Below are 25,080 nucleotides of genomic sequence, written 5' to 3' on the forward strand. Positions count from 1 at the left end.
GTCACAAGCAAGGCCTTCAAGAACCACTAGTGCAAGGAGGGGCCAGCAGAAAGGGAGGAGAACTGAAGACCACACTACTAAACAGCCTGCCCTTTGCAAGAAGAAGTGGGGAAAATCACATCATTCCTGCCTAAGATCCTCTGCCTGCTTCCTACTGAACTTAGAATGAAGTCCAAACTCACCACCGTCTACAGTATCCTCCGACTCGGCTGCCCCCTCTCACCTCTGCCCAGCTGCACTGCCACCAAAACTGTCACTTCAGAAGGATACGACTTTCTTTGACATCAATATTAGGCAAACTTCTTCTCTATTTACCCGTTAAAATTAAGATATTTTAGTCTCATAAAAAAAGAGACAAGGATTTTTGAGACAAAACAGAAAAAAAAAAATTCAACAGATTTGAATAATTATATTCACCACTTACTATTTTATGTAGATATAAAATGATAACCTAAAGTAAAATTCCCTAAATCATGTGTAATGAAAAACACACCAAGAGCTGCAAAACTTACGCATTCTAAGGGGAAAGGTGGTGATGGAGAAAAGAGGATACTAGGGCTAGCTCCTGGACCCTCTACCAGGTGGCACAGTAAGCTGGGACAGCCTGGCTGTCACCTGGGGCATTTCTGGGCTTAGTGCAAGTGGGTGAATTGGAAGGTAGAGATGCAGCAACTTGCAAAGAGCAGCTGGAACAGATAAGAAGTCCCGGTTACAGTGTTCATGCCTCTCCAATCCTCAGTCCGTTCAGGCTGCTCTAACGACACACCACAGATGAGTGCTCATAAACAACAGAAATGTACCGCTCACAGTTCTAGAGACTGCAAGTCCAAGATCAGGGTGCCAGTGCGGACAGGTGAGGGATCTCTTCTGAAGGGTCATAGACTTCTTATTGTGTCTTCACATGGTGAAAAGGGCAACGGAGCTCTGTAGGGCCACTTTTAGAAGGGCACTGGTCTTACTTATAAGCGCTCCACCCTCATGACCTAATCACAATTCAAAGGTCCCAACTCCTAATTCTATTACATTGGGTATTTCAAAATATGAATTTTGGGAAAGGATACAAACATGCAGACTACAGCGCTCAGAGCAGAAAGTACCCCTGAAAATAAACAAGTCTGGTATGCTCTTCCTGAAAACCTAGTATTTTCACTCAAAAGAATTCCTTCCTTTATTTAAAAAAAAAAAAAAGTAATAATAAGTGCACAGCCCTCAGACCTGGATGCTCCCCCACGGCTGGTGCAAGGCTGTGCCCACGGGCTGGGACAGTGGAACGGTCCCCTTAGGTAGTCCACAAATGGGAAGAACTGAAGGCTTTGGAGCAGAAAACCCTGGTTCCTCACACACCTCACCACTTAATCTCCCTAGGAAACACACCTGGCACACAGTAGGTGCTCCACAATTATTTGCTGAATGATATCCCAGCTGTGAGGTCTTGGATAAGTTATTTAACCTTACTAAGCCTCTGTTTTCTTATACAAAAAGAATAATGTTATCTGCACCTCAAAGGTTGCTGGGGGTTAAATAAGAAAATGTAAATTTAAACACTTAAGCACAATCCTTGGCACATATAAACTCTGCCAAAGCATATTATTACTTTACTAGGTTATATTTTTACACAATATTATTATTGTTAGCCCCTGCTTCCAGCCTCCCCCACAAGCCACAGAGCTCCATGCGCTGCAAAGAGCGCCTGTCTTGGTCCCAGCCCTCCTATTCTCATGTTCCTCTCCTAACCAGGCAGACACTCAAGGGGAGAGCAACGCTAAAGACTAAACCAACAACTCAGCTCACACCAGGAAAACAAATGTTCAGCAAGAGTGTGGACAGAAGTGGCCCCTGAAGGAATGCAGTCACACAGCAACAAAGTGCCATTTCCCGGTTTTCAAAGTAGCAAGAACGTATTTCAATGTTAGCGCCTAATGTTGGTGAAGTGGGAAGAAACTGGCAGCTGTCACACCACTGGCCACACACTAACTCGGAACACAGACTGGCCTCTCACAGGCAGCCCATAAAGGCAGGCCTGCACTTCGGTCCACTAGCCCAAAACCAGGAATTTACCCCAAAGAAGCAACTAAGCAGAAAACAATAACAATGAGCAATATTCTTAAAATGCACTTACTGCAAGCCCAGAGCTTCTCATGTTTTCTTTACAATAAAGAAACTCACTGCAAAAAAAAAAAAAAAAAAGGAAACCTGGCAATGCATCACCCCCCAAAAAAATAATCTAGTAAATTGTAATAAATCAAGTGATAGAATATGACGCAGTCATTCAACAGGATGGGCAAGAGATGGAGGACAATAAGGTGACTATGATATAATGTTAGGAAAGCAGAATACAAATCAGCACATTGATAACAGCTACTATTTATTGACTCGGCTCTGATCCCAATACCCTCTAAGAACATCACAGTTAATCTTCACAATGACCACCCAATATGGGTATTCACCCCATCTTCTGTGTAGACAAAACAAGGCACCGAGAGGCTGAAGACCACCCAGCTGGAACTGGCACCGGCCCAGGCCACCTGTTCTAAGCGTGCCCTCCTGGCTATGAGAGAGCTTAGCGCCCCTCAAGCACCAGGCCTGCTGCAAGTCCAACCAGGTGCAACTTGCACACCCACAAACTGAACTGCAGAAACAGAAAGCGCCTCTGAGGCAGAATCATGGGTGTTTGGTGTGCTCGAACTGTCTTTACTACTTCACTGGATGATTAAATTTTCATAATGGGCTTCCATGGTTTCTTAGATACCAACAGGCCTTGTAGAAAGAGACAGCAGTACAGTGGGTCTGGTCGCACTGTCTTCTCTTGGGCGCTAAACAATAGTAAGGATACATGCCCCCAAACCCCAGGACAAAACCCTTTGCCATTTCAGAGACATCCCAGGGTGGAGGCTGCTTGGCAGAGGACTTGTCAGTTACCCCAGGCACCAAGGACTGAGCATACCAGCTCTAGCTGGAGGACAGTGCCCAGGCAGCCACCTGCACAGATTATTAAATGAGGCAGAGAAGCCACGTGGCGGGCCGTAAGGGAAACGTTCACTGCTTCGGGTAGCATAGAATTGGGGTTCCTTTGCTAGGCTCTTCAGGGGTTTGTGAGAGTTGAGCATCTCTTTAGTGGAATCCTGTGTGTCACATGCTGGGATGCAATTCTTAATCTGTATTTGGGTCACTCAGGGACACTGCTCCTGGAAGATACTCTGTTGTGGACTGAACTATATCCCTCCAAAATTCACATGTTGAAGTCCTAACCCCTAGTGTGACAATATTTGGAGGGAGGGATTTAGAGGTCATTAAAGGTAAATGAGGTCATAGGGTAGGGCCCTAGTGCACAAGATTTATAAGAGGAAGAGACACTAGGGATGGTGTACACAGAGAAAAGGCCAAGGAGAGAGCTCTCAACCGAAACCAACCCTGCCAGCAACTTGATCTTGGACTTTCAGTCCCCAGAACTATGAGAAATAAATAAAGCCTCCCTAATCTATGGTATTTTATTATGGTAGCCCGAGCAAACTAACACACCCTACCGAGCCAGACAGCCCAGGAGGAGGGGGAAGGAAGGGAGTATGCAAGTCAAAACCCCCCTCCACTCAAAGTTTCTAAGAATCCTGATTTCTCATCCAGAGTACACACAGGACAGATGACAATGCTATTCCCTTTAGGCTCCCTGAAATTTACACCACCTCAGAAAACAAAGCCCCCCATATACACAAAATTATCTGCACAAACCACGTTATACAAAATATCGAGGGTCAAAATACGGACATAGTGACCTATGTTCTCAAAGATTCAATTGTAAACTCTTAATATGTCTCTACTTGCCAAAGATAAGAAATAAAACTGGATTTACATTTTTAGAAGAATGTATAAGTAAAAATAAGAAAAAGTTTACATCCCTGCCCTCAGCATAACTCGGGTGTTTTCAGAGCAGCGTCCTTAGTGAAGATGCACAGGCAGGGCCGGCACTTTCCTCAAAGACAGAAAATGGCAGAGGGGGACCCACAGACCGTGATGTCTGCAAACCCCAAAGGGTAGCTGGCCCTTACCTGAGAGGGCAGGACCTCAACCCAGGGAGCATAATGCTGGGTACCTGCTGGGGTGCATGAAGTTGCCTGGACTTCTACAAATGTGCCTAGAACGAGGTGCCCACAAAACCTGCTATTTGTGTCCCCAGGCTCAGGGTCACTGTCCTTTTCAAAACAAATGGACATAAGGCAAAAACCGGTTTCTTTAGAGTGGATGCACCTAGAGCCAGAATCAAGTCTCATCCCTCCACATCAAGGTGTACCCACATAGAGAGAGAGCACCCCAGGTGCCGGAGAGGCAAGGCACTAATTAACATGATCAGGGCAGACAGCTTCCTTTCCCTTCTCCAATCCTTCCCATTACTTCCAGGAAAACTATCTGGGGCAGCACAAGGGCCGCCTCCACACCCTTCTCATGCTTCTCACCACTGGCCTCTCATTTCAACAACGGTCACAATCACGACTGAGAATGGGCAGCAACATCACGGCCACTTCATAACACTGTTTCTTTTTCATTGTCTTTATTTTTACAGTTACCTGCTACTTAAGTCAACTCATTATGGCTCTCCAGTCACAGTAATCATAAACTTTCCTTTTTATATAAAGACTTTCAAGTTTTTTAAGCATATGTTCAAAAAAATTACAGGGTAAATTAAATAGTACCATGAGTAAAAAAAAATTTTTTTGACCTGAAACCAGCAACCTTAGCATTCTCCTAGCCTGCGTGCCCCACATCCTGAGTGATCCGCAAACACCCGCTCGGCTGAATTCCAGGCTGCGGAGTGCCCTGAGAAACTACGTTTTCATTGCACAAAGTGAGGCAGGTCATTCCCCCCCACACCAACCTGACAGCATCGACTCATCTCCTTCTTCGCCCTTGAATCACAAAACACTGGTTTTCTCCCAAACGCCACCACTCTTCCCTCCTTCGCAATGAAAACCCTAATTTGGAGGTGGGGGGCACATTGCTTCCTAGGCTCCAGGGCTAACGTATGTTGGCCCTCCAATTGGAATTCAGCGCGCACCTTCTAGGAAGGTTTCCGACAGCAGAGTGGGAGGGCGTCACCTTTTTGTACCAAGGGCCCATTCTGCAGTCTGGTGAAGCACATGGGCTTCTTCTCAGGAAAAATGTTTCAAATTATAATACATAAAATAAGAGACGAGATTACAAAGCAAACTGGTCGTACAGGAATGGGAATTACCAAAATGTAAAAACCAAAACTGGCATAATAATAGATAGGGTTCTTTATTATGACATTTAAAAACTACCATATTTTCCAGCAGAAATGAAATTCTGAGATTTTTTCACATCACAGCTATTGCTGGTGCCTATGACTTCTTTCAGTAAAACGGTCACCCATTTTCTAGCCGTTTTCTATGGTTTGCTGCTACTTTCACAATTAAGAAAATGCTAAATTTCCATCAGAGGCTATAACTTCTTTTCCCTATGTAAGTTCAGACCCTTGAATCCTGTCTAGGGGAATGGAGGACATTTTCCTTCGGCCCCACTCCTTCCGGATACCTGGGGAGAGAACAGGATGGCTGGAGCTGAAACGGCCATTTGAGCTCTAAAGCAAGATAGGGTCCTGGACTCTGATGACCATGAATCCACACACCAGCCCAGCCTGCCCACCTCTGGACGGATATTTCTATCTCATTGAGACACAGCTGGTTCACACTTTATTACATAAAGCCGCTCGAACCTACTCTTAATTGCTATATCTCTAATACTTTTTCTGGGTGGTGAGTTAGAAACAATTTGAATCTGATCACTTGCAACTTTCATTCATCTGTGAGAGACACAAGTTCCTTACTTACAGGGATGACTCCTCCAGAGCCACAAAGGAAACCCACCAAAAGGGTTCCTCTGTAGCTGACAGCCTTGCAGGAGACAAACCTCAACACCTTGAACAAGAGAAGATTCCCCTCTCACTCAGGCCTGCTCCACTCCTGAAGTGTGTCCTTGACAATGTGCATAAGCCCAAGCATCATGTATGGACCATGGCTCACACTTCAAGTCCATGACCAGGGACACAGGCACTCTGCAAAGTCCACAGTCACGTAGGAGCGAGCACAAAGGCACTGCCATGACATACAGGCCCACAGGTCATCCCTGTATTGGTGGAGGCAACTCAGAAAGTACTTACTGACTGTCATCGACTCCGGCACGGAGGCAGAAGGTAACAGGCTGCTCAGAGGGCTTCCTTGGCCTGGAGAACCGGCTTCCACACTGGGAAAAGGCAGGCAGAAGGAAGTTACATTCGCCACTTAAAACGTACAACCTCACCATTCAAAAAACTAACTGGCGCTAAGTTTATTCAGGCATGACTACTAGAAGGAATAGAAGGCAGCCCTTTGAAATCCTCACTGTTTGCAATTATTTATTGACAAATTCACCCACTCACTAAAATTTATTTGTAATCCCCAAATTAATATTCACAGTGCTTTCATGCTCACCTCCCCAGACTATTATACTGTTAATGTGTCCTTCTGATGGGTTATTTAGTGCCACATTTTTCACATTTCTTGGTGATTCTGCTATTTAAAATGGCCCCCAAGCATGGTGCTAAAGTGCTGCCTGGTGTTCCCAATGACAAAAAGGCTCTGATATCCACTGTGGGGAAAATACATGGTAGGTAACCTTCTGTTTAAGCATGGGTTACACTGCTGTTGGTCATGAACTCAATGTCAATAAATCAACAATGTATGTTAAATGAGGTGGCATAAGACAAAGTTATGTATTGACTGGCTGACAAAAATGTTGTGACCAGAGGCTCGCAGGAACCTAGCCCTGCATTTCCCCTAGGAGCAGTGGTTCAGTTCTCATAGCACTTTATAGAATGTAACTACCACAAATAATGAGAACTGATTGCATATTTACAAAGAATTTGCAACATGGAAAAATAACACATCTTTCATGAAAACAGCAGGGTCGTAACATGGTTAAAACACACATGCACATGCACACGTACCACTAGGTGAAAAGGGTCTAAAATATCAACCATGAAGTAGAGTTAAGAGTTACAAGTGATCTTTTTCATTTAATGCTGCATTTCTCTTTTTTTCTAAGATAAACAGCAAAAAGGACTCAGAGTCCTGGATGGGTCCAGGGCACCAATCCTTCCTGAAATTATACTAGTTGGTATAAGCCCCCTACCAATAACATCATTTTCAGAGAGCAGAGCCCCTCTACTAGGGGAGAGACCACAGCACCAAACATGGTGTGGGGCAACAGTGACTGCCAGCCTGGAGCTAAGTGTGCAAATGCAGACATGGTATCGCCCTGAAACACCAAATTAAACCATACAGAGAAAGAAGAGAAACACAGTAACAGCAACAAGGATCATACATAAGAGAGACTTTTCACTGCCACCAAACAGCCAATAACTTTGGACAACTCAAAAATCTCTGAGATACTTTAATTTGAAAAAAATCTGACATGATACTTACTACTACATGTCAGACTAAACACTTCACAAATAGATGCTGTCTAAGCAGCTTAAATATTATATAATACTAATTATTCAGTTGTCATCAAATATTAAAATTAGCAAACAGTGACAGAGCAGGGACCCATATATGTCCCCAAAAGTATACATAGTAAAGGTGGTATGCAAGTGAAGCTTAACAAATCCTGTTGCTTATAGAGTCTCTCATGCTCTTCAACCCTTGACAACTTCACACTTTGTGATGTTAAGACTAAACCTGGACACAAATGAAGCCTTGCCCTTCAATCCTAGCAGGTGCCCACCTATCTTTAAAAAAGAATAAAGTGCCGAATAAAATTCAATCCCTAAGGCATCTTGGTATCTGAATACTGACCTGTACCGAGGTCCAGGTTCTGGGAGAACAGGGTCTTCAGGTCCTGTCCCATTCTCCAGGCTTCCGAGGGGGGCATCTGTGAACACAGAGAAAGTCCAGTTTCTGCTTTCATTTCATTTCTCCATGAGACAAAGATACAATGCAGAGAGATTGGTTCATCTGCTAAACCAGTTGACTTAGAAATTTTTTTCTCATCGGTACACTAGATTTTTATCTGCTACTGGCTTCATTGGGGGGCGGGGAGGGGCATAATCTCAGATTTTGCATCAGTCACTAATAGAAGGCCCTAACATTTTTTACTTTAACCACCTGGAATAACCCATGAAGTCCATATTCTGAGCCAACCTCTGAATCAGGGAATGACAAATCAGCAGTTAGACAAAAACAGCTCCTGCCTGTAGTGAATAAGATGGACACAAGAGGGCAGCACAGTCTAATCACTGACTGTCTGCTCAGGTCAAAATAAAGTGACTGCTGATATCTAAAAAGCCACTTGCCGGCCATTCAGTGGCATGTGGGAAAGGCATCTGGAAGAAGTGAGACCACAAATAATCTTTAGAAACAATAATCAAGAGGCACTAAAGGTTTTCATAAATGCACTAGCTGCTATTCAAGTCTCTTTGCAGGAAAAAATACAAATCTTTTTATATCCTGTAAGCTAGATGGTGACATTAAAGGCAGTTTCACTCAGAACGTTTGCTCACTGGAGAAACTTCTGGCTTGTCAAGGCCCAGCACAAAGGCAGGCCTGGATGGGAACAGGGGACAGAGATGGAAGCGAACACATCTGGTGCCCTAAGCCATCCATCCCAGCCTCCTCTGTATCATCCCTTCAGCTTATGCCCACTTCATCCTGCTCAAGACTCCCCAGCTCTTGAGGGGCTGAACTAAGATAATTCTAAAGGAAAAGGGTTTTTCACCTTTTTTCACCCTGATGCCACCAACAAGCTGTTCCACGGACTCCTTCCTCTTTCAAGAACTTTGAAGGGGAAGGAGTGTCTACGTGGCCGCCTCTCCTTCTCTGCTCCCTGGTTCTCTGGTTAGTTTAAGAATGCGGGCTCTGCCTGGGCTAAGCAGTGCCCAAGACCTGCCCATTCCACCCTATTATCTGCTACTCCTTGCTTATAAACCGTTTCCACCCTAGTTCAAAGGCTTGATATCTTCTAGGGGCCCTTGCAGCAGGTTACCTCGGTTCTGGCTTACCCTCTCTAATCTGATTCACACACAGCTGTCAGACTGCTCCATGAAGCAAGGATGAGAGGACTCCCGGATACACATAGAACCCCCTAGTTGGAGCAAAGGTCAACATCACCCACCAGCAGCCCAGACACAATGCAGACTTGTCCCAAGTGGGTTTCCCTTCCTAACACACGACCAGGATCGGCTACAGCTGCAGTGGCCTGAGGCACCAGAGCCGCAGAGCAGTCAGAGATGCAGACCACCTCACTCACCCATGGTCGCTTCTGAGGCAGGTACTACTATTGTCTTAATTTTATAAATGAGGAAACAGACCTCAAGGATTGAAGTTACCTGTCCAGAACCACATAGCTGAAATGCGAGGATCTGAACCCAGGTCTGCCCAGTGACAGAGCTGAGCCCTTGCCCACTTCTGTCTCTCTCATCAGCTGATCTGAAATATTTGCTTTTCCCCCTACAGGTCCCTGACATTCCTGCCACTATTCCTTTGTCCACACTGTGTCCCCCACCAGATATCACTTTCCAGCTGCCAGAGGTCCACTCCCTGCAGCATGCCCACACCCCCACCTACAGCATCCATCCCCTCACTGCTCGGTAAAGGCTTTCTGAACCCAGCTGTCAGCCTGGCTCTGGCCAGAGTCAAGGTCACACTTGAATCAAGACAGACATGGTCCCTATGTTCATGGACCTCAAAACCAGTGGGGAGTAGGGCAGAGGTATTATCAAGCAATCAAACAAATACATCATCACAAACATAATCACAAAAATAGAGAGCAATGCACACACACCGGATTTACAAGAGCATAAATCACGAGGCCTGGCCTGCCCAGGCAGTGGGGCAAAGGAGCCTTCTCCAGGGCAGCAGCACCTGGGCTGTGACCTGAAGGACGCGCTTAGGCGGGGTGAGCAAGGCAGGAGCAGCGTGAGGCCTGAAGTGATGGCAGGATTGGTGTCGGGAAGGGAAGGGTAGTGCATGTGGGACACTGAGCCACAGGGAAATGGGAGAAGATGAGGCTGCTGGGGGGAGCTGGGGCCTCGGCAGCCACGGTGAGGATTCTAGATTTTATCCTAAGTGGGGTTTGGAGCAGGGGAATAAGGCAAACTGATTTATGTTCTAAAAAAATCACTCTGGCTGCTGAAAGGAGAATGGATGGGGTCAGGGGCCAGGAACAGAAGTGGAGAGAGCTATAGGGAAGCCCCTTTGCTACAGCCCAGGCAAGAGATAAGGCTGGATTAGAACAGAGCGGTGAAAGCACTCAAGGTACACTCTTGACCCATTCATTCCTTTCTCCTTTACATCAGCTGATTAAAATGATGTTCCCTGTCTCCTCTTTGCGTACAAAACTCCAAGAGGGACTCATCTTTGAATCTCCAGAGCCTAGAAGAGTGCTAATGCACAGCAGGATCGCCCACTAAAGGAGCAAAGAAAACCCGGAGTCCTAAGTACTCCTGGTAGAAACCACACAATGCAGGCCCTGCGGCCACTAGTTTCCTGATATTCCAAACAGTAAACTTAGTCCCTGGGAGCAAAGCTCTGAAATCAGCCATCTCAGGTCAAAACAATGGTACCAGAAACCACCCTCACTCTCAGCACGCAACCCAAGAGACCCAATGTCAGGACGAGAAGCTGAACAACATACATCCTGATGGGAGAGGGGTGGTTAAGACCTAAGGGTTCCAGTGAACTGCATCCATCAGAACTGCCTCTGCACTTGCTAAACCCAACAGTACAGGCAGAACCCGCAGTGAGGGCCGCAGCAGTACAGGTTTCACGTGTGCAGTGAGGAGTCACAGAGCTTTGTTGTCCTCCATTTGTCATTCTCAGGTGAAGAGAACTTTGGGGCTCTTTCCCTTCCAGCCTCAAAGAGACATTGGTAGGTGAGGATGCTTTACTCTGTTGCGAGTCAAACACATGCCCTAGGAATGACGGTATCCAATCCTCCTGCTTCTCAGGGACTCATGAGACCCTGGCCTGGCATCTCCCTTAGCTGAGCCCCTCCCTAACCCCAGAATTTCAGCCAAAATCACAGCCCTGATCCACAGAACCACCTCTTCAAACATTCAGAAGGATAATAATTCTGTGTTCAGGGTCCCTTTCTCTGCTGCTTTCTCTCTCCCTAGACTTAGCTACCAAAACATCCATCCTTCCCCGCCATGTCCCTCTCCCCCTTTTTTATCCTTCTCCCTCACTCCCTTTCTCTAAATATCCCAAAGGCAGTGACAGTAAAGGCACTAACATTTTCAAAAATGACAGGAAAGTCTCCTAAGGTAGGAGCTGTCTGTGTGCAAAGTCACCACTAACTACACGAAATGGCTCCCAGGCCCCCGAGAGAGAACCGGTTAACACACTCAATTTGGGGGTATCAGTCAGAAGGAACACTAGTCAGAAATGGAGGGAAAGAAAAGGGGTCTGAGAAAGAAATCTTGGCTGCCCAGGGGAGGACCCCCCTGCAGGTAGGCCGGTCCCAGCACCTCCTGGGCCTGTGCCTGCCATGGAAATGGGACATCAGGCCAGGAGGGGCCTGAGGCAATCTGATTCCCCCAGCTCTGATTCTAGTGTCTTCACGCAGCCCTAGACTAATCTTTCCCCCGGTGCCATGTTCCTACTGACGTTTGCCCCTCAGGCCGTCACAAGCTTCCAAGACTCCTGACATCTTTGTTACTGAGGTAAAATAAAAAGTAGGCAGACTGGCTCCTACCAGCATCTCTGGTGAGGGTAATCAGATAAGCTGGAGCTTGGGTCCCATCAGCAGAAACAAAACGGAGCCTCTGGGTCTGCGAGGACAACAGCCAGAGGTGAGACCGCGGGAACTCTGCCAGGAGGATGTCTTCCCTTGAGAATCTTTGAGGATCCTGGAAGCTGGTCAGAAACTACTTCCCCTAGAGACAATGGCCCACAGAAAGCCCAGAGGGAGGAAGAATGCTGGGTGCTATAGGACTAAACCCCAGCTTTAATGGCAAACAGCATTTGGAGCAGCCAGCCACCCACCCCCAGCACCTGATGGTTAGAGAAGCCCAGTTAAGAAATGAAAAAGCCACTGGAAACAAAACAGACTGCCTAATGCAGGCACCCAACAGCCCACCAATACTGCACCACCCAACTGCAAGGTCCCTCCACTGGGGAGCAGGACAAGGTGAATGGGGACTTGGATCATGACTTGAAAGCCATTAGCAAACCCTAGAAACCCTCCAGGGGTCCTAGACTTGCAGAGGACCACCTGTTCCCTGCAAACCCCCACTCTCGTCTCAGACATTCCACCCATGTCTGCACTGCCACTGAATGGGCAGCAGGCAAGGCAGCCCTTGGACTCTTGGGCCCAGGACGTCACCTGAGTGAAAGGAGGTAACAGGGCAGCCTGGCCCGCAGACATGAGCAAGGCCTGCCAGTCTGCCCACCTCTCTTGGAGATTTCAACTGAGACGCAGAGAGAAGTGCTGGTTGGGATGGGAGGTCACGGGGCTGAGGCGAGGGTGTCAGCACCTCGGCCAAGTACAGGCCAAAAGGGGAGGGGTTGAAAATGACAAGGGATCAGAGACAGAGCAGCAGACAGGATATGGGGGCAGATCTCATACGAAAGAGTGGGGCACAGAATGAGAAAGACGGCAGGACCTCACCAGGTCAAGAGTCCTCTCCATTCCAGGTAAAGGTGCCAGGCCCATGGCTGCTCACAGGATGCCCTGTCACATCACTGCAGCAATGTCAGCAGTACGCTGTCCCTGGCACCCTTGCCCACATGAACTTAGGGAATCTTCACCACATGTCTGAGAAGAAGGTGATAATAGAATGACTACCCCCTCCTCCTCCTAGGCTGTGGTCAAGCGTGAATGAATGAGTTTATCCAGTCGATCACCTTACAGCAGGGGTCCCCAACCTGCAGGCCAAGGACCAGTACCAGTCTGGGCCTGTTAGGAACCTGGCCGCACAGCAGGAGGTGAGCTTGAATGTAATGCACTTGAATCATCCAGAAACCATCCCTATCTCCCCAGTCTGTGGAAATATTGTCCTCCACGAAACCAGTCCCTAGTGCCAAAAAGGCTGTAGACCACTGCCTCACAGTCCTGGACTCACTTCAAGGGCTTGATAAGTGTTGTCCACAGTATTACCATCATCCACTTTCCAGAAGAGGAGACTAGCCTGGCGGACGTGAGTCACCGAGCCACGCATGCTCATTAACCTCCACGTAAACCAGGAATATACTGCTCAGAGCAGCAACCTACTCCAGTCCCTGAAACTTCCTAGAGCTGGGAAGCAAAGATGAGAGGACTCGACTCTGAACTGCTGCCAGTCAGCAGTCCTGCCCACCTCTTCACATGAGCTCCTTTGAGTGGGTTTCTGCTCTCTGCACAGTGGCAAGTACAACAGTCTATCATCCAGTTCAGAATGTCAACAGCTTCCTGAGCAGTTGGTGGCCCCAGTCACAGTTTCCTAAACCTGGCCCTGGGAAGATAAGGGTACTTAGGGGGTGGGGGTTGCGGGGACCGAGGCCTCGCTGCCTCGGTGGTGCTGTGGGGAAGTGCCAAGCACTGAGTCAGTGTGGCGCTGCCCACCCACTCTTCTAGGCGAGCTGGACTCATGCACGGCCCACCACCACTGCGACCTGCCTTAGCTAAGGAAGACAATAACAAACCACACACAGAGTGCTCAACGGCATGGAACAGGTCAGAACTGCTTTTCCACTCCACAGGAAGGTTTTAAGCAAGCTACTCCCTGACCCCCAAGCACTCTGCTACAAAGTGTGCCAGGGCCTTTATAGCTGTGGGTTCTGTGATCTCCCTTCTCCTAAAAGGCAAAAATAATGGTCATCGTTTGCGGTCAGCTCGTACATGACCAAGTTCATCAAATTCCTGGTGGCATGCCAGCTCATTCTGCCCAGCAGTCACTCAAGTGAGATAATCTCAGAATACCCAGGTTCGGCAAGAAATGAAGCCAAAGCCCCCGTCATTCTGAATCTCAACAGGCCCTCCTGTTCTGAGCCCCAAGGCCTCCTTGTTCCCACTCCTACCGGTCGAGGTGACCCAGACACCCCTGCAGTGCTCAGAGGCAAAGCTCGCATTGGAGGAAAAGAGCAATCAGGAAACACCCACCTGCAGGGCTGAAGGAGTCCACTCCACTAACCGGAAAGAGGACATCGACGTCACCATGCAGCACCTGCAGCGGAGCCCAGCTGTGCATCTGGGAGAGGCAGGTGTTCCCGTCCCGTGGCCTAGGGTGAAAGAATACAGCTGTGTGAAAGAGCAAAGCGCCCCTGAGGGCTCAGATCACCACAAGCAACTGCTGGGCCTCCCACAAGTTCCTTCTTGGAACTAACCAGGCCGTGAAGGGGCTGGGCATAGCAGGAGATGCAGGCTGGGAGGCGGGAGGATGGAGCCCGGAGCCAGACCCTTGCATTTGTTCTTTCAGCGGCTGTTTATGAGCACCTATTATATGCCAGGCAGTGTGCAGCACATATGTTTTGTACTGGCAAGAAAGCCAGCACACGGTGTTTAACCTACACTCAAGGAGCTTATGGTCTGTTGGGGGACACAGACATGAATCAAATAATTTCCCTAGAAGGTATAAAACGGCAGCTCAGCTTTGTTGAGCTGGTCAGAAAGGTCATGAAAGGCTTCCCGGAAGAAGGGAAGTTTGAGGTGAGAGCTGAAGGAAGCAAAAGAGTTCCCTGAGTGAAGAGGAGGGACAGAGGGACAGAGCAGGAGGGAGCAGCATGTGCAAAGTACTGAAGGAAAAAGCATGGTATGTCCCAGGTTCTGAAATGATGGCAGCCACATGACCTTCAGCTGGCATCACTTGGCCTGACTGGTTCTCAAACCCTCTCAGGTAAAAGAGCAGAATCAGGTAAGATCATGTCTGGGTCCCTTCCAAGAAAGGGGGTCAGCTCAAATATTAACCAGGCTCATGTGATCTGTGATACTGTCACCGTAGCCACTCAGTAGTACAAAACTAACCTGTACGATCTTTGTAATACCAGGCTGGTTCAATTAAATTTGTTCAAGGAAGTAGTTGCCTCTGGGCAATAAGAGAGCACTAATAAATACCAGGATGTATTCGTGTAGTGCTTTAAAGACTATAAAATCACTTTGCAACTCAGTTTTAAAGAAGACCAAATCAGATCATAATCATACCAACTTAAGAGAGGAAAGGAGAGAGGAGGCGGAGGAGGAGGGGAAAGGGTGAGGGAAGGACAAAGAAAAGGGGGAAAAGAGGGGAGAAGGAAAGGGAAGAAGTGGGGGAGAGAGGGGGAAAACTCTGGGACTTGTCCAAGAGTATCGGCCCTAAGGGCAGAATCAAGGCTTGTAGGGGTTCAAGCACAGGTCATCCAAATCCAAATGTAGTGGGTCTCCTGGCTACTGCCTACCATGACATGATGCATAGAGCTTTTCTTTCTTTCTTTAGAGCATGGATCAACCAAATTTTTCTGTAAAAATCCAGATAGAGAATATTTCAGGCTTTGTGGCCATACTCAACTCTTCTTTGGGTTTTGTTTGTTTTTGTTTGTTTGTTTGTTTTTTGACAACCCTTTAAAAATGTAACAACCAACCATTCCTAGCTTGGGGGGTGGGCATAGTTGGCCACCTCCTTTTTCAGAGACCATCACGCAGACACTCTGCTCTCAGCCCTCTCCAGCTCTTGGTCATACATTTGGCACAGAACAAAAGACCAGAGAATTTTGCAAAATGTTTCATTTAATCCTGCAGGTGACACACACAATGGGACTCTCAGACCACTCTCTAGGGTGCAAAAGAGGAAGTCCAGTTCTTAGATTAACTTGGCCGTGCCCTAGAGTCTGTGCAGACCGGCCCCCAAGAGCTCCAACCCAGCAGCTGGAGACCCAGGGGCGGGCAGGGCACCCTCAGGAGAAGGCAGTAGGACCACCAGTCCTTCCCCCGCCACAGCACTCGTTCCAGGGGGTGGGATGTTCTGCTGTTTCTGAGGGGGAACCCTGCCACTTGCCAGCAGCATATGCAGGGTACAAGGCAAAGCCAGGCCCCAGCAGTTGAGGTCTGGAGGCCAAGTAAAGGCGGCCAAGGGCCACCACCTCAAAAGTAAGCTATGCTGAAGTGATTCCTGAGGCAGAGAATGATCCAGAATATGGTGTCAACCCTGGCTTAGAAACATAATAGCATGTGCTGCTTTTCATTAGAAAAGTAGAAACACATTATAAAACTATGAAAATGTGAAAAAGAGGAGGGAAAAAATACATACCCAAAGCCTCATTACCCAAAACACAACTATTTCCTTAGTGTCTTTTTCTTTCTTTCTTACACATACTTTTCTTTACGAGGTCATAATGAAACTAAGTGTAGAATTTTATATTTGGCTTTTTTCATTCAATAGTAATTCACAAGTTCATCTTCATACTACTTGGATACTCTTAAACTTCATTTAAGAGGCTGAAGATCGTAAACCGTAAACGATGGAACATTCTGTTAAATGTTCCAGGCCAACCTTCCGCTTCTCTAAGTAAGGACTTTGTTATCTAGATGCAACAGCCTTTTTCCTAGGAATGTCCTCAGGGTAGGTCCCTGGCAGTGGAATTGCTAAATCAAGGGAGACAAACATTTTTAAGGCTGCTGACATTGTGTCAAACCGTTTTCCCAGAGGGCTGTCACACTACCAGCTGTCTACGAGGATGCCCCTGTGCCCAGCCCTGCCACATCATTCATGCCACAGCTGACGCCTAATATGCACCTGGAAGACACCAAGCCAGAGGACACACTGAGAGCAAGCCACTCCCAGGGCACTAACCCAGGGTTCGCCTCTTTTCCAGTTCTCACCTTAAGTCTTGGCAAATATGGCAGGCCTATTATGGTATCTGGTTTCACTTTGCATTTGCTTATTTGCTAGTGAAGTACAACATTCTTTCATATATTTGTAATTCTTTCTGAATTACACCCCACTTCCCTACTGGCATCACAGGACACATATGAAGTGACAGAAAAACTCCTTTCTATAATAAAGGTATTACCTTCGTTTTTAAAAAAAGAAAAGACAAAAAGCAAAGCCAACACTTGTAAATATTGGGGCAGGAGAGACAAGATTTTCCTCAGTCATCAAAGAAGTGATTATACTAGCAAGCAGAGGCATAAAAGCCAACTTTGGGCCGACAGAGCATCTTAGAGACGATCAGAGCATGGACTTGGCCAGAGACTGTCGCAGTCTACCATGTGCTTCTCCTGGCCTGACCAGCCACTTCCCCTCACAAATCTAGCTGTGCTCTTAAACTGCTGGCCCCGGCCCCTCCAGTCTTCTAGACCTTTCATGTGAACATTATCTTAGAATCAAAATGAAAGTATTACCCAATAGGCCACCTCATCATTCCTTTGCTCTTTCCCCAAGATGCTCTGCAGAATGTTCGCTCAAGATGCACCCTTTATGCCAGGAGAGGTTGTCCATAATCTGCAGGAGCTCAACAGCCTCAAAGGGCCAGGGCTCTGTAAAGGTCACCCTGCACTGTTTTGTGTTTTACACATCACAATGCTGGCAGCTACCTTGGCTTGCAAGGTGACCTCCCCCCCATACTCCCAAAAATGGTACCAGTCCATTAGGAAAAGAAATGACTGTGTTTGAGGCCAATAAAAACCCATAGAGGGAATCAACTTAGAGATGCACTCTCCTGCAGAGGCACAGAATACAAGTGGCATTTCCTAAAAAGCTCTGATTAAAACTAAAGGCAAGTGTGATGGTTAATTTTAAGTGTTAACTTGGTTATGCCACAACACCAAAAATGTGATCAAATGTTAGTCTAGATGCTCCTGGGAATATATTTTTCATATGAGATTAGCACTTAAATAAGTAGACTTTGAGCAGAGCAGCCTACCCTCCATAATTTGGGTTGGCCTCATTCAATCAGCTAAAAGCCTTAAGAGAAAAAGACTGAGGTTCCCCAAAGAAGAAGAAAATCTGCCAGCAGATTACCTTTGGACTCAAACTGCAATTCTTGCCTGGGTTTCCAGCCTGCCAGCCCATTCTGCAGATTCTGGACCTGCCAAACTTCCACGATCACATGAGCCAATTCCTTAAAATAAATCTCTCTAGATATACACACAGACATACAGACTCTACTGGTTCTGCTTCTCTGGAGAACCCTGACTCATACAGCCTATCACAAGACCTGGATCCCAGGAACAAAACACTCACAGCCTGTCAGCAAAACAAGCTTTAGGGAAGCAACTCTAACAAATATTTCAGGAGGAGAAAAAAGCCATGGGCATGAATATGTTTATTTCAGAATGCAAAAAACAAAGATGTCAACAACATAAATACTAAACAATGGGGGAACCTTTAGCAAATCATGACATATTGATCTGACTGTAAATCAACCAATCGATATTCAGAGTTATGTAGAAACATGGAAAATATTCAACAGTACAGGCATAGGCAAAAGTAGGTTTACAGGTGTACATATGCAAAACAGAGTTTATTCTTGTATTTTTATTTATTAATTATTGTATTATTTTCCATACAACCATAAACCTACTCTGCCCACCCTTGTAAAAACTACGGAACACAGCATAATCTAACCTTAACCCCAGCTTTGCCCAATGTTTTGACAAACCTCAACACTCTGCAAATCCCATTCTTTCAGCCATTACATGGGGGTGATATCCACTAACCTGAGGATTAGGACAAGACATATACAGAGTTTGTAGCATCTGGCATATCCCAGATGATCAATAAGGTAACACACTAAGGTAACACAGATACCCATGTGAATGAGGACCAGGGTAACAATCAGAAACAAAAACAAGCACAGTCTCACAAGAAAGAAAAAAAAAAAATCCTATTAAAACAGCACGAAAATGAAAGGCTTAGGGCTAAGACATATTATGCCCCTTAGTCATAAAATGGGATCTCGATACATCTTTGTTTCACCCTCAAGGACTCGAGATAGGATAGTGAGAATCTAGGAAAGATTCCTTCGCAAGTGGAATAGGGAAACTGAGACAGCTGACCACAACAGCCAAGCAATTTACAGCCAGGTGCAGGTGCAGGTGGTCACCAGGGTGGAAGACCCAGTGCCTGGCAGGGGGCAAAACTGGGAAAACAAGGCCTCACCCCCAGGGTAACCTCTTCTCCCCTGGCCTTTCCTCCCTGGAGATAACATTGAGGCCACGTTGTGTTTCTGCTCCAGGCCCAGAAAAGCAGCAAGACCAGGTAGGTGACACCAGAACCAACTGCAATCACACCCTGCCCTGTCACTGACCAATCAGAGGGGACCACGATCCTGAAAGGGCACAACTGGAGAACTGATATTTTGCTGAAACCCTCCCGAGACCTCCCCTAAGATTCCCACCTGCAAGAGAGAAATAAAAGCCTCAAAGAATCCAGCCCTTCCTTTCTTACCCACCCCCCAATTCTTTCTCCACAGGCACACATCTCCTAAACTCTAACACAATGAGCAGATGGCAGCTTGTCCCAAGCTGACCCCCCGAGCCTGTCCCCAAAGCCCCCTTTTCTCTGACTTCCCAGTGAGCTAAGGCAGCCCAGCCTCAGCTCTCCTGTTGCTTCTTCTATGCTAGGCCCTTCCTTGTATCTTAGTCCCCAGCAGTGATAAATGTATCCTCATAGTAACCTGGACTGGTGGCATGAAATCTTTCCTAAATGAAGTCAAGAAGCCACACACTACAGCTGGCCCTAGGCAGACTCACTCAGGGCCAGGCTCCTGTCTGGTAACAGGCTGGTTTTGAAGTCAGCCATGATTAGGGTGGCACTATGCGCTATAACACCTAAGTGAAGAGGTAACTGATTGATTTGGCATGAAGAGTAAAACCAAGCTTAGGAATTATTACAGGAGTAGTGTGACAGCAGCAGCTGACCTGTGTTGTCTTTTTCCACGTGTCAGCACCCAAGCGGACAGGCCCACACTTACTATCCCATTACTTCGATGAGGCCTGAGACTCCCGAAGATGAAGTTGCTTGTTCAACTTCATCCAACCTAAGCTGTGGAACTAGTAAATGAGGACCCAGGTTGTCTGGATTCCAAAATCCAAGCTCTTAACTATATTCCCTTGCTTTATGCCTTCACATGCATCAAGCCTCTTCCGCAGGCATAAATCTACAGCAACTCCAGTGTTAAAGCAGCAAGTGCAGGCAAATTATGCTGTTCACACCCCTGCAGATAACACAGGAATCACCAGCCCATGACTACTTTCTAGAATAACCCTGCCTTTCTCCTGAGCTTCCTGTGCTAAGTGGCACGTTAAAGATGGGAGGAAAATGTTTTAAAAACATGATAGATTTATATATAAAGCAAAAATTTCAAGGCACACATCTTGACACTAATTTTATAATAAGTACCTTCAAATACACTCCCTTCCTCTCTCTTTGTTCTCAGCAAGCCAATAATGCTCCTTCCTCCCAAATTAAGATCTAATAAATGAATGATGCCCTAAACAAATATAAAAGTTGTACCCTTATTTCACCCAGTACTGCAGAAAGAGAAAGTAGTTACTGTACCACCCTTCATTAAAATCTCATGTGGAACTTACTTCTCAGATGACTCTGAGTGGCTCATGCACTTCCTTCCCGACACGTACACATCATCCTCATTTTCATCCACATCTTCATCATCGATGCTTTTCACATCAAGCTTCTGGTACCCAAACTCCCCATTCAAAGATAGAGAATCAACTTTCCATGAGTTGCTGCTCTGACTTCCATTGGAATTAGGCCCAAAGGGACTTTCAAAGGCCGACATGATATTGACTGAGGAGCGGTCAGAGTTCTCCTCTGAGCTCTCCCCAGTTCCAGGTACCTTTTTGAAACCATCACCAGAGTTCTGTTCGTCTTCCTCATCATCAAATGAGATAATGTTGGTCACCTTCTTTTTCTTCTTCCGTTCCTTTTTACATTTGGCATCTGACGATAGACAAGATATGATATAGAAAAAGTAAGCAAGATAAAGGGATGATCAAACCATCTACTCTGGATTGTGGCAAATCCTCTACTACTCTACTGACAAATAAATTATAAGTTAAATTCAGATATTTTTTAAGTCCTTGGAAAAACATGTTAAACTGGATGTGGGCCTCTACTTTTAATTTAAACAATTTTTAGATATGTGTCCACAAGCAAGGGAAACCAAAGAAAAGCAAATGAGACTACGTTAAAACTAAAAAGTTTTTGCACAGTGAAGGACACCATCAACAAAATGAGAAAACAACCTACTGAATAAGAGAAGATATTCACCAATGACATATCTGATAAGGGGTTAATATCCAAAGTATATAAGGAACTCATACAACTTAACACCAAAAACCAAATAATAAAATTAAAAATTGAACAGAAGACCTTAATAGACATTCCTCCAAAGAGGACATACAGATGGCCAATAAACATATGAAAAGATGCTCAATATCACTAACCATCAGGGAAATGCAAATTAAAATCACATTGAAAGATCACCTCACACCTTGACAAGTTGAGTCTCTTTTTCCAATTTCAATAAAAAGAGCATGGGGAGGCAGGCACATGCATTAAGCCCCTTCTGTAGGCTGAGCCATGAATGGGCAGCCCCATGGGGGCCTTGAAGGTAGAGGCCCTGGAAGCAGCAAAAATGGCGCCAGATAAAGCTGCTAGTGGGAGGGGTGGCAAGGAGGCAAGTCCTCCCCCAACGCGACCCAGCCCAGAGTCTGCAGGGAGCTGGAGAGACCCTGAGCACCAAAACTTCACAGTCAGAAAAATTTGGGCCCAGTGATGGCCAGGGACTTGCCCAGGATTAGAACCCAGGAACTCACGAGACTCCCAGCCTACGGCATTGAGTTGCCTCGAGAGGGTCTCTGCTTGAGAAGGAGGGGGCAAAGAGATAAAGCCAGTGTGTACCAAAGACAACATGAGATTATGAGTTTTCACCATCATTAGTAATCCCAAAGGCATGACCATGATTACTGCCTTGTTTAAGGGTTTTGAGAATACTTAAGTACCAAACCAAAAATTTCCAATTTTGCTGTAGCAGCATTCTGTATGTCCCAGAAGGCTCAAGGAAATGTTGTAAACACATCACAAAATTATTCTTAATTAATTAATTAATTAATCCCTTTCCCTGGCCTCCACTTAAATGTCTTCCCCCCCAAAAGGCAAGCCCAATAATATAGACTTTCCACAACACCCTATGCTTGGCTTCTATCCCAGGGCTATCATCAATAAAAAACAAACAACAGCTCTGGCTGGTGTGGCTCAGTGGATTGAGTGCTGGCCTGCAAACGAAAGTGTTGCCGGTTCGATTCCCAGTCAGGGCACATGCCTGGGTTGCAGGCCAGGTCCCCAGTTGGGGGCACACAAGAGGCAACCACACATTGGTGTTTCTCTCCCTCTCTTTCTTCCTCCTTTTCCCTGTCTCTAAAAATAAATAAATAAAATGGTTTTTTTTAAAAAGTGTTGGCAAGGATGTGGAGAAAACAGAATTCTGGTACACTGTTGGTAGAATTGTAAATTGGTGCAGCCACAGTAGAAAACAGTATGGAGTTACTTCAAACTTTAAAAACTGTTACTATCATATGACCCAGCAATTCCATTTCTATCTAGCTGAAAAAAATCCAAAATACAAATTCAAAAAGATAATATGCACCTCTAGGTTCACTGCAGCATTATTTACAATGGCCAAGATATGGAAGGAGCCTAAATGTCCATCGATAGACAAAGGGATAAAGATGACGCAGTACATCTATGCAATGGAATATTACTCAACCATAAAAAATGAAAGAAATCTGACCATTTGTGACAATATGGATAGACCTAGAGGGTATTATGCTAAGTGAAATAAGTCAGACAAAGACAAATACCATATCGTTTCACTTAGATGTGGAATCTAAAAAACAAAACAAAAAGAACGAACAAACAAAACAGAAACAGACTCACAGATACAGAGAACAAATTATCCGTTTTCAGAAAGGAGAAAGGTGAGGGAATGCCTGAAAATAGTGAAAGAGATTAAGAAGTACTAATTGCCAGTTATAAAAATAGTCATGGTGATGTAAAGTACAGTATAGGGAATATAGTGAGCAATACTATAATACTATGTATGGTGTCAGATGCGTACTAGACTTATTGGGGTGATCACTTCATAAGATATTTGTCAGAACATGGAGGCAGCTAGAATGCACACCTGGACTTTTGGTATATGCTAATGAACTTGGCCCTGGACTTAGCCGTTCCCAAAGGACATGACGAACTTAGCCATTCCCAGGGGAAATGGTAATGGACCTAGCCCGATATGTTAACTAACCTGGTGTGGTAGGGGAAGCAATGAGATGTAAATGACCTACTGAATATGTTGATAAGCAAACTCACCCTTACTGAAAGGTGTGTTTCACAAGTATTAAAAAAGGTGCCTGCAGCAGTAGGGGCAGTGATTCCTATGGGCCCATGAGGAGGACCAGGAATCTCCATTCCCCCGTTCCCTTGCTCCTACCGACCCAGGAGGAGGACCGGGAGTCACCTTTCCCCTCACTTCCCTTGCTCCTATAGGCCCTTGAGTCAGTCCAGGAGTTGCCTCACTCTTTAACCCTCTTCTCCCTTCCTTTGGTCCCTCAATAAACCAGTTATTTGCTTACACAGTGGTCTCCAGGTGATTTCTTATAGCAGGGCTGCCCTGACAGTATATAGTAAATGTCTAAACACTATGTGTACACCTGAGACTAATATAACATTGTATGTCAACTGTCATTGAAAATAAATTTTAAAAAGTATATTACAGAAACAGGGGAGTCCAAAAAAAAACCCCAGAGTTTGCGGCTGGGAGATAGGGAAAAGGAAGCAGCTTTCAGGATGCCCTTGCATGCCTGGGGCTAGTGACTGGAAACATTGTTGCAAAAAGATCAGCTTTACTTCCAAGGCTCAGAAAGATGGGAGGGATCTTGGACTGTGGGATGGTACAGAAGAAGCAGACAGAGCCTACATAGGGTTTTGTGAATGGGCAGAACTGTTTGCAACACCCACTGGGTGAGAGGAGGCAGTGAGGAAGAGATAAGCAGCTGCGGACATTTTTAGCTGGCTCTCTCTGGCTCTCTGGGGCTCTCTCTCTCTCTGGCCCTGGCTCCCGTGGGCTCCCTCCATGTGGCTTGGAGAAGGGGTCTCCAGGCTGCTTAAAGAAGAAGCTCTCGCCATGCGGTTTTGAGAAGGAGAGGAGATCCACGCGATTTGCAGGAAGAAGGCAGTTTACAAGGAAGCTGAGAATCCAGGCGGTCCTGCATTGAGAGCTGGAGCGCACCACGGCGCAGAAAGGACCTCCCCAATCAGAACTGAGTGATTGGCAGCTACTGGTAAAGCTGAACTGTGCCTAGGAAGTAGGGAAATGGTGTTTCTCACTTTCCTAAGACTGGCCAGGTCTGGGAGGGGGAGGCAGAACTATGTGCAAATAAACAATTCTCTTTCTTTTCACCAAACTCTGGTATTGAGAGTTAATTCTGGCGGTGGGCAATCAGGCCCCTAACTAAAGAGCCCGTGGGTTCTGTTTCAATCGGAGCAGCCCAGGGGTTCTGTTACAAGTATGCCACAGATCACAAGTTAAAATTGTTCCCTCTAAGCAGTTCTTCCAAACACTTTGATTCAAAGAATGTTACCATTAATGAAATTATTTTCATTGTTTCACTTTGGAAAATACTCTCATGGCTGGTAAGTGAAACCAAGAAAATTAGGGCTTGTAGCCCATTGTAGATGACCACAAAATCCTCCCATTCCTGCATAAACCCCTTTACAATGGGACTTTGCCCCTCCTTTTATTGAGGGAAGTATCTATTTCTCCACCCTCTTAATCTGAGCTGGCTTAGAGTTCTGCCTTTACCAATGAAATGTGACAAATGACAGTGTGTGAGTTCTAGAGCTTAGGCATCAAGAGGTCTTACACCCTCTTGATGCCCTGAAACTACCATGGAAGAAAACTGATTTAGCTTATTGGAGGATGAGAGGCCATGTGATGAAAAACTGAGATGCCCCAGCCAATAGTACCAATTCCAGACACACAATCCATCTTGGATCATCCAGCCACCAGTTCAATGCAGACCCACAAGTAAGCCCAGGTTACACCAGCAGCAGAACAATCT

At 46.1% G+C, this 25,080-nt stretch overlaps 1 protein-coding gene across 2 annotated transcripts in view; it reads right to left on the reverse strand.

The window, feature by feature from the left end:
• SNX29 (sorting nexin 29) overlaps nt 1–25,080 on the reverse strand; it is a 581,450-nt gene that overhangs the window by 466,544 nt on the left and 89,826 nt on the right. For both annotated transcript variants that reach the window (XM_090279147.1, XM_090279146.1), the window contains 4 exons: nt 20,530–20,899; nt 14,125–14,243; nt 7,845–7,920; nt 6,170–6,252 (listed from right to left, as the gene is read on the reverse strand). In XM_090279147.1, the coding sequence (XP_090135273.1) occupies nt 6,170–6,252; nt 7,845–7,920; nt 14,125–14,243; nt 20,530–20,899 (648 nt within the window). The remainder of the gene's footprint in view (nt 1–6,169; nt 6,253–7,844; nt 7,921–14,124; nt 14,244–20,529; nt 20,900–25,080) is intronic.

This window comes from Furipterus horrens, unplaced genomic scaffold (genome assembly GCF_987537825.1).
Source record: "Furipterus horrens unplaced genomic scaffold, mFurHor1.1.pri manual_scaffold_5, whole genome shotgun sequence".
In the NCBI taxonomy this organism is placed as follows: domain Eukaryota; kingdom Metazoa; phylum Chordata; class Mammalia; order Chiroptera; family Furipteridae; genus Furipterus; species Furipterus horrens.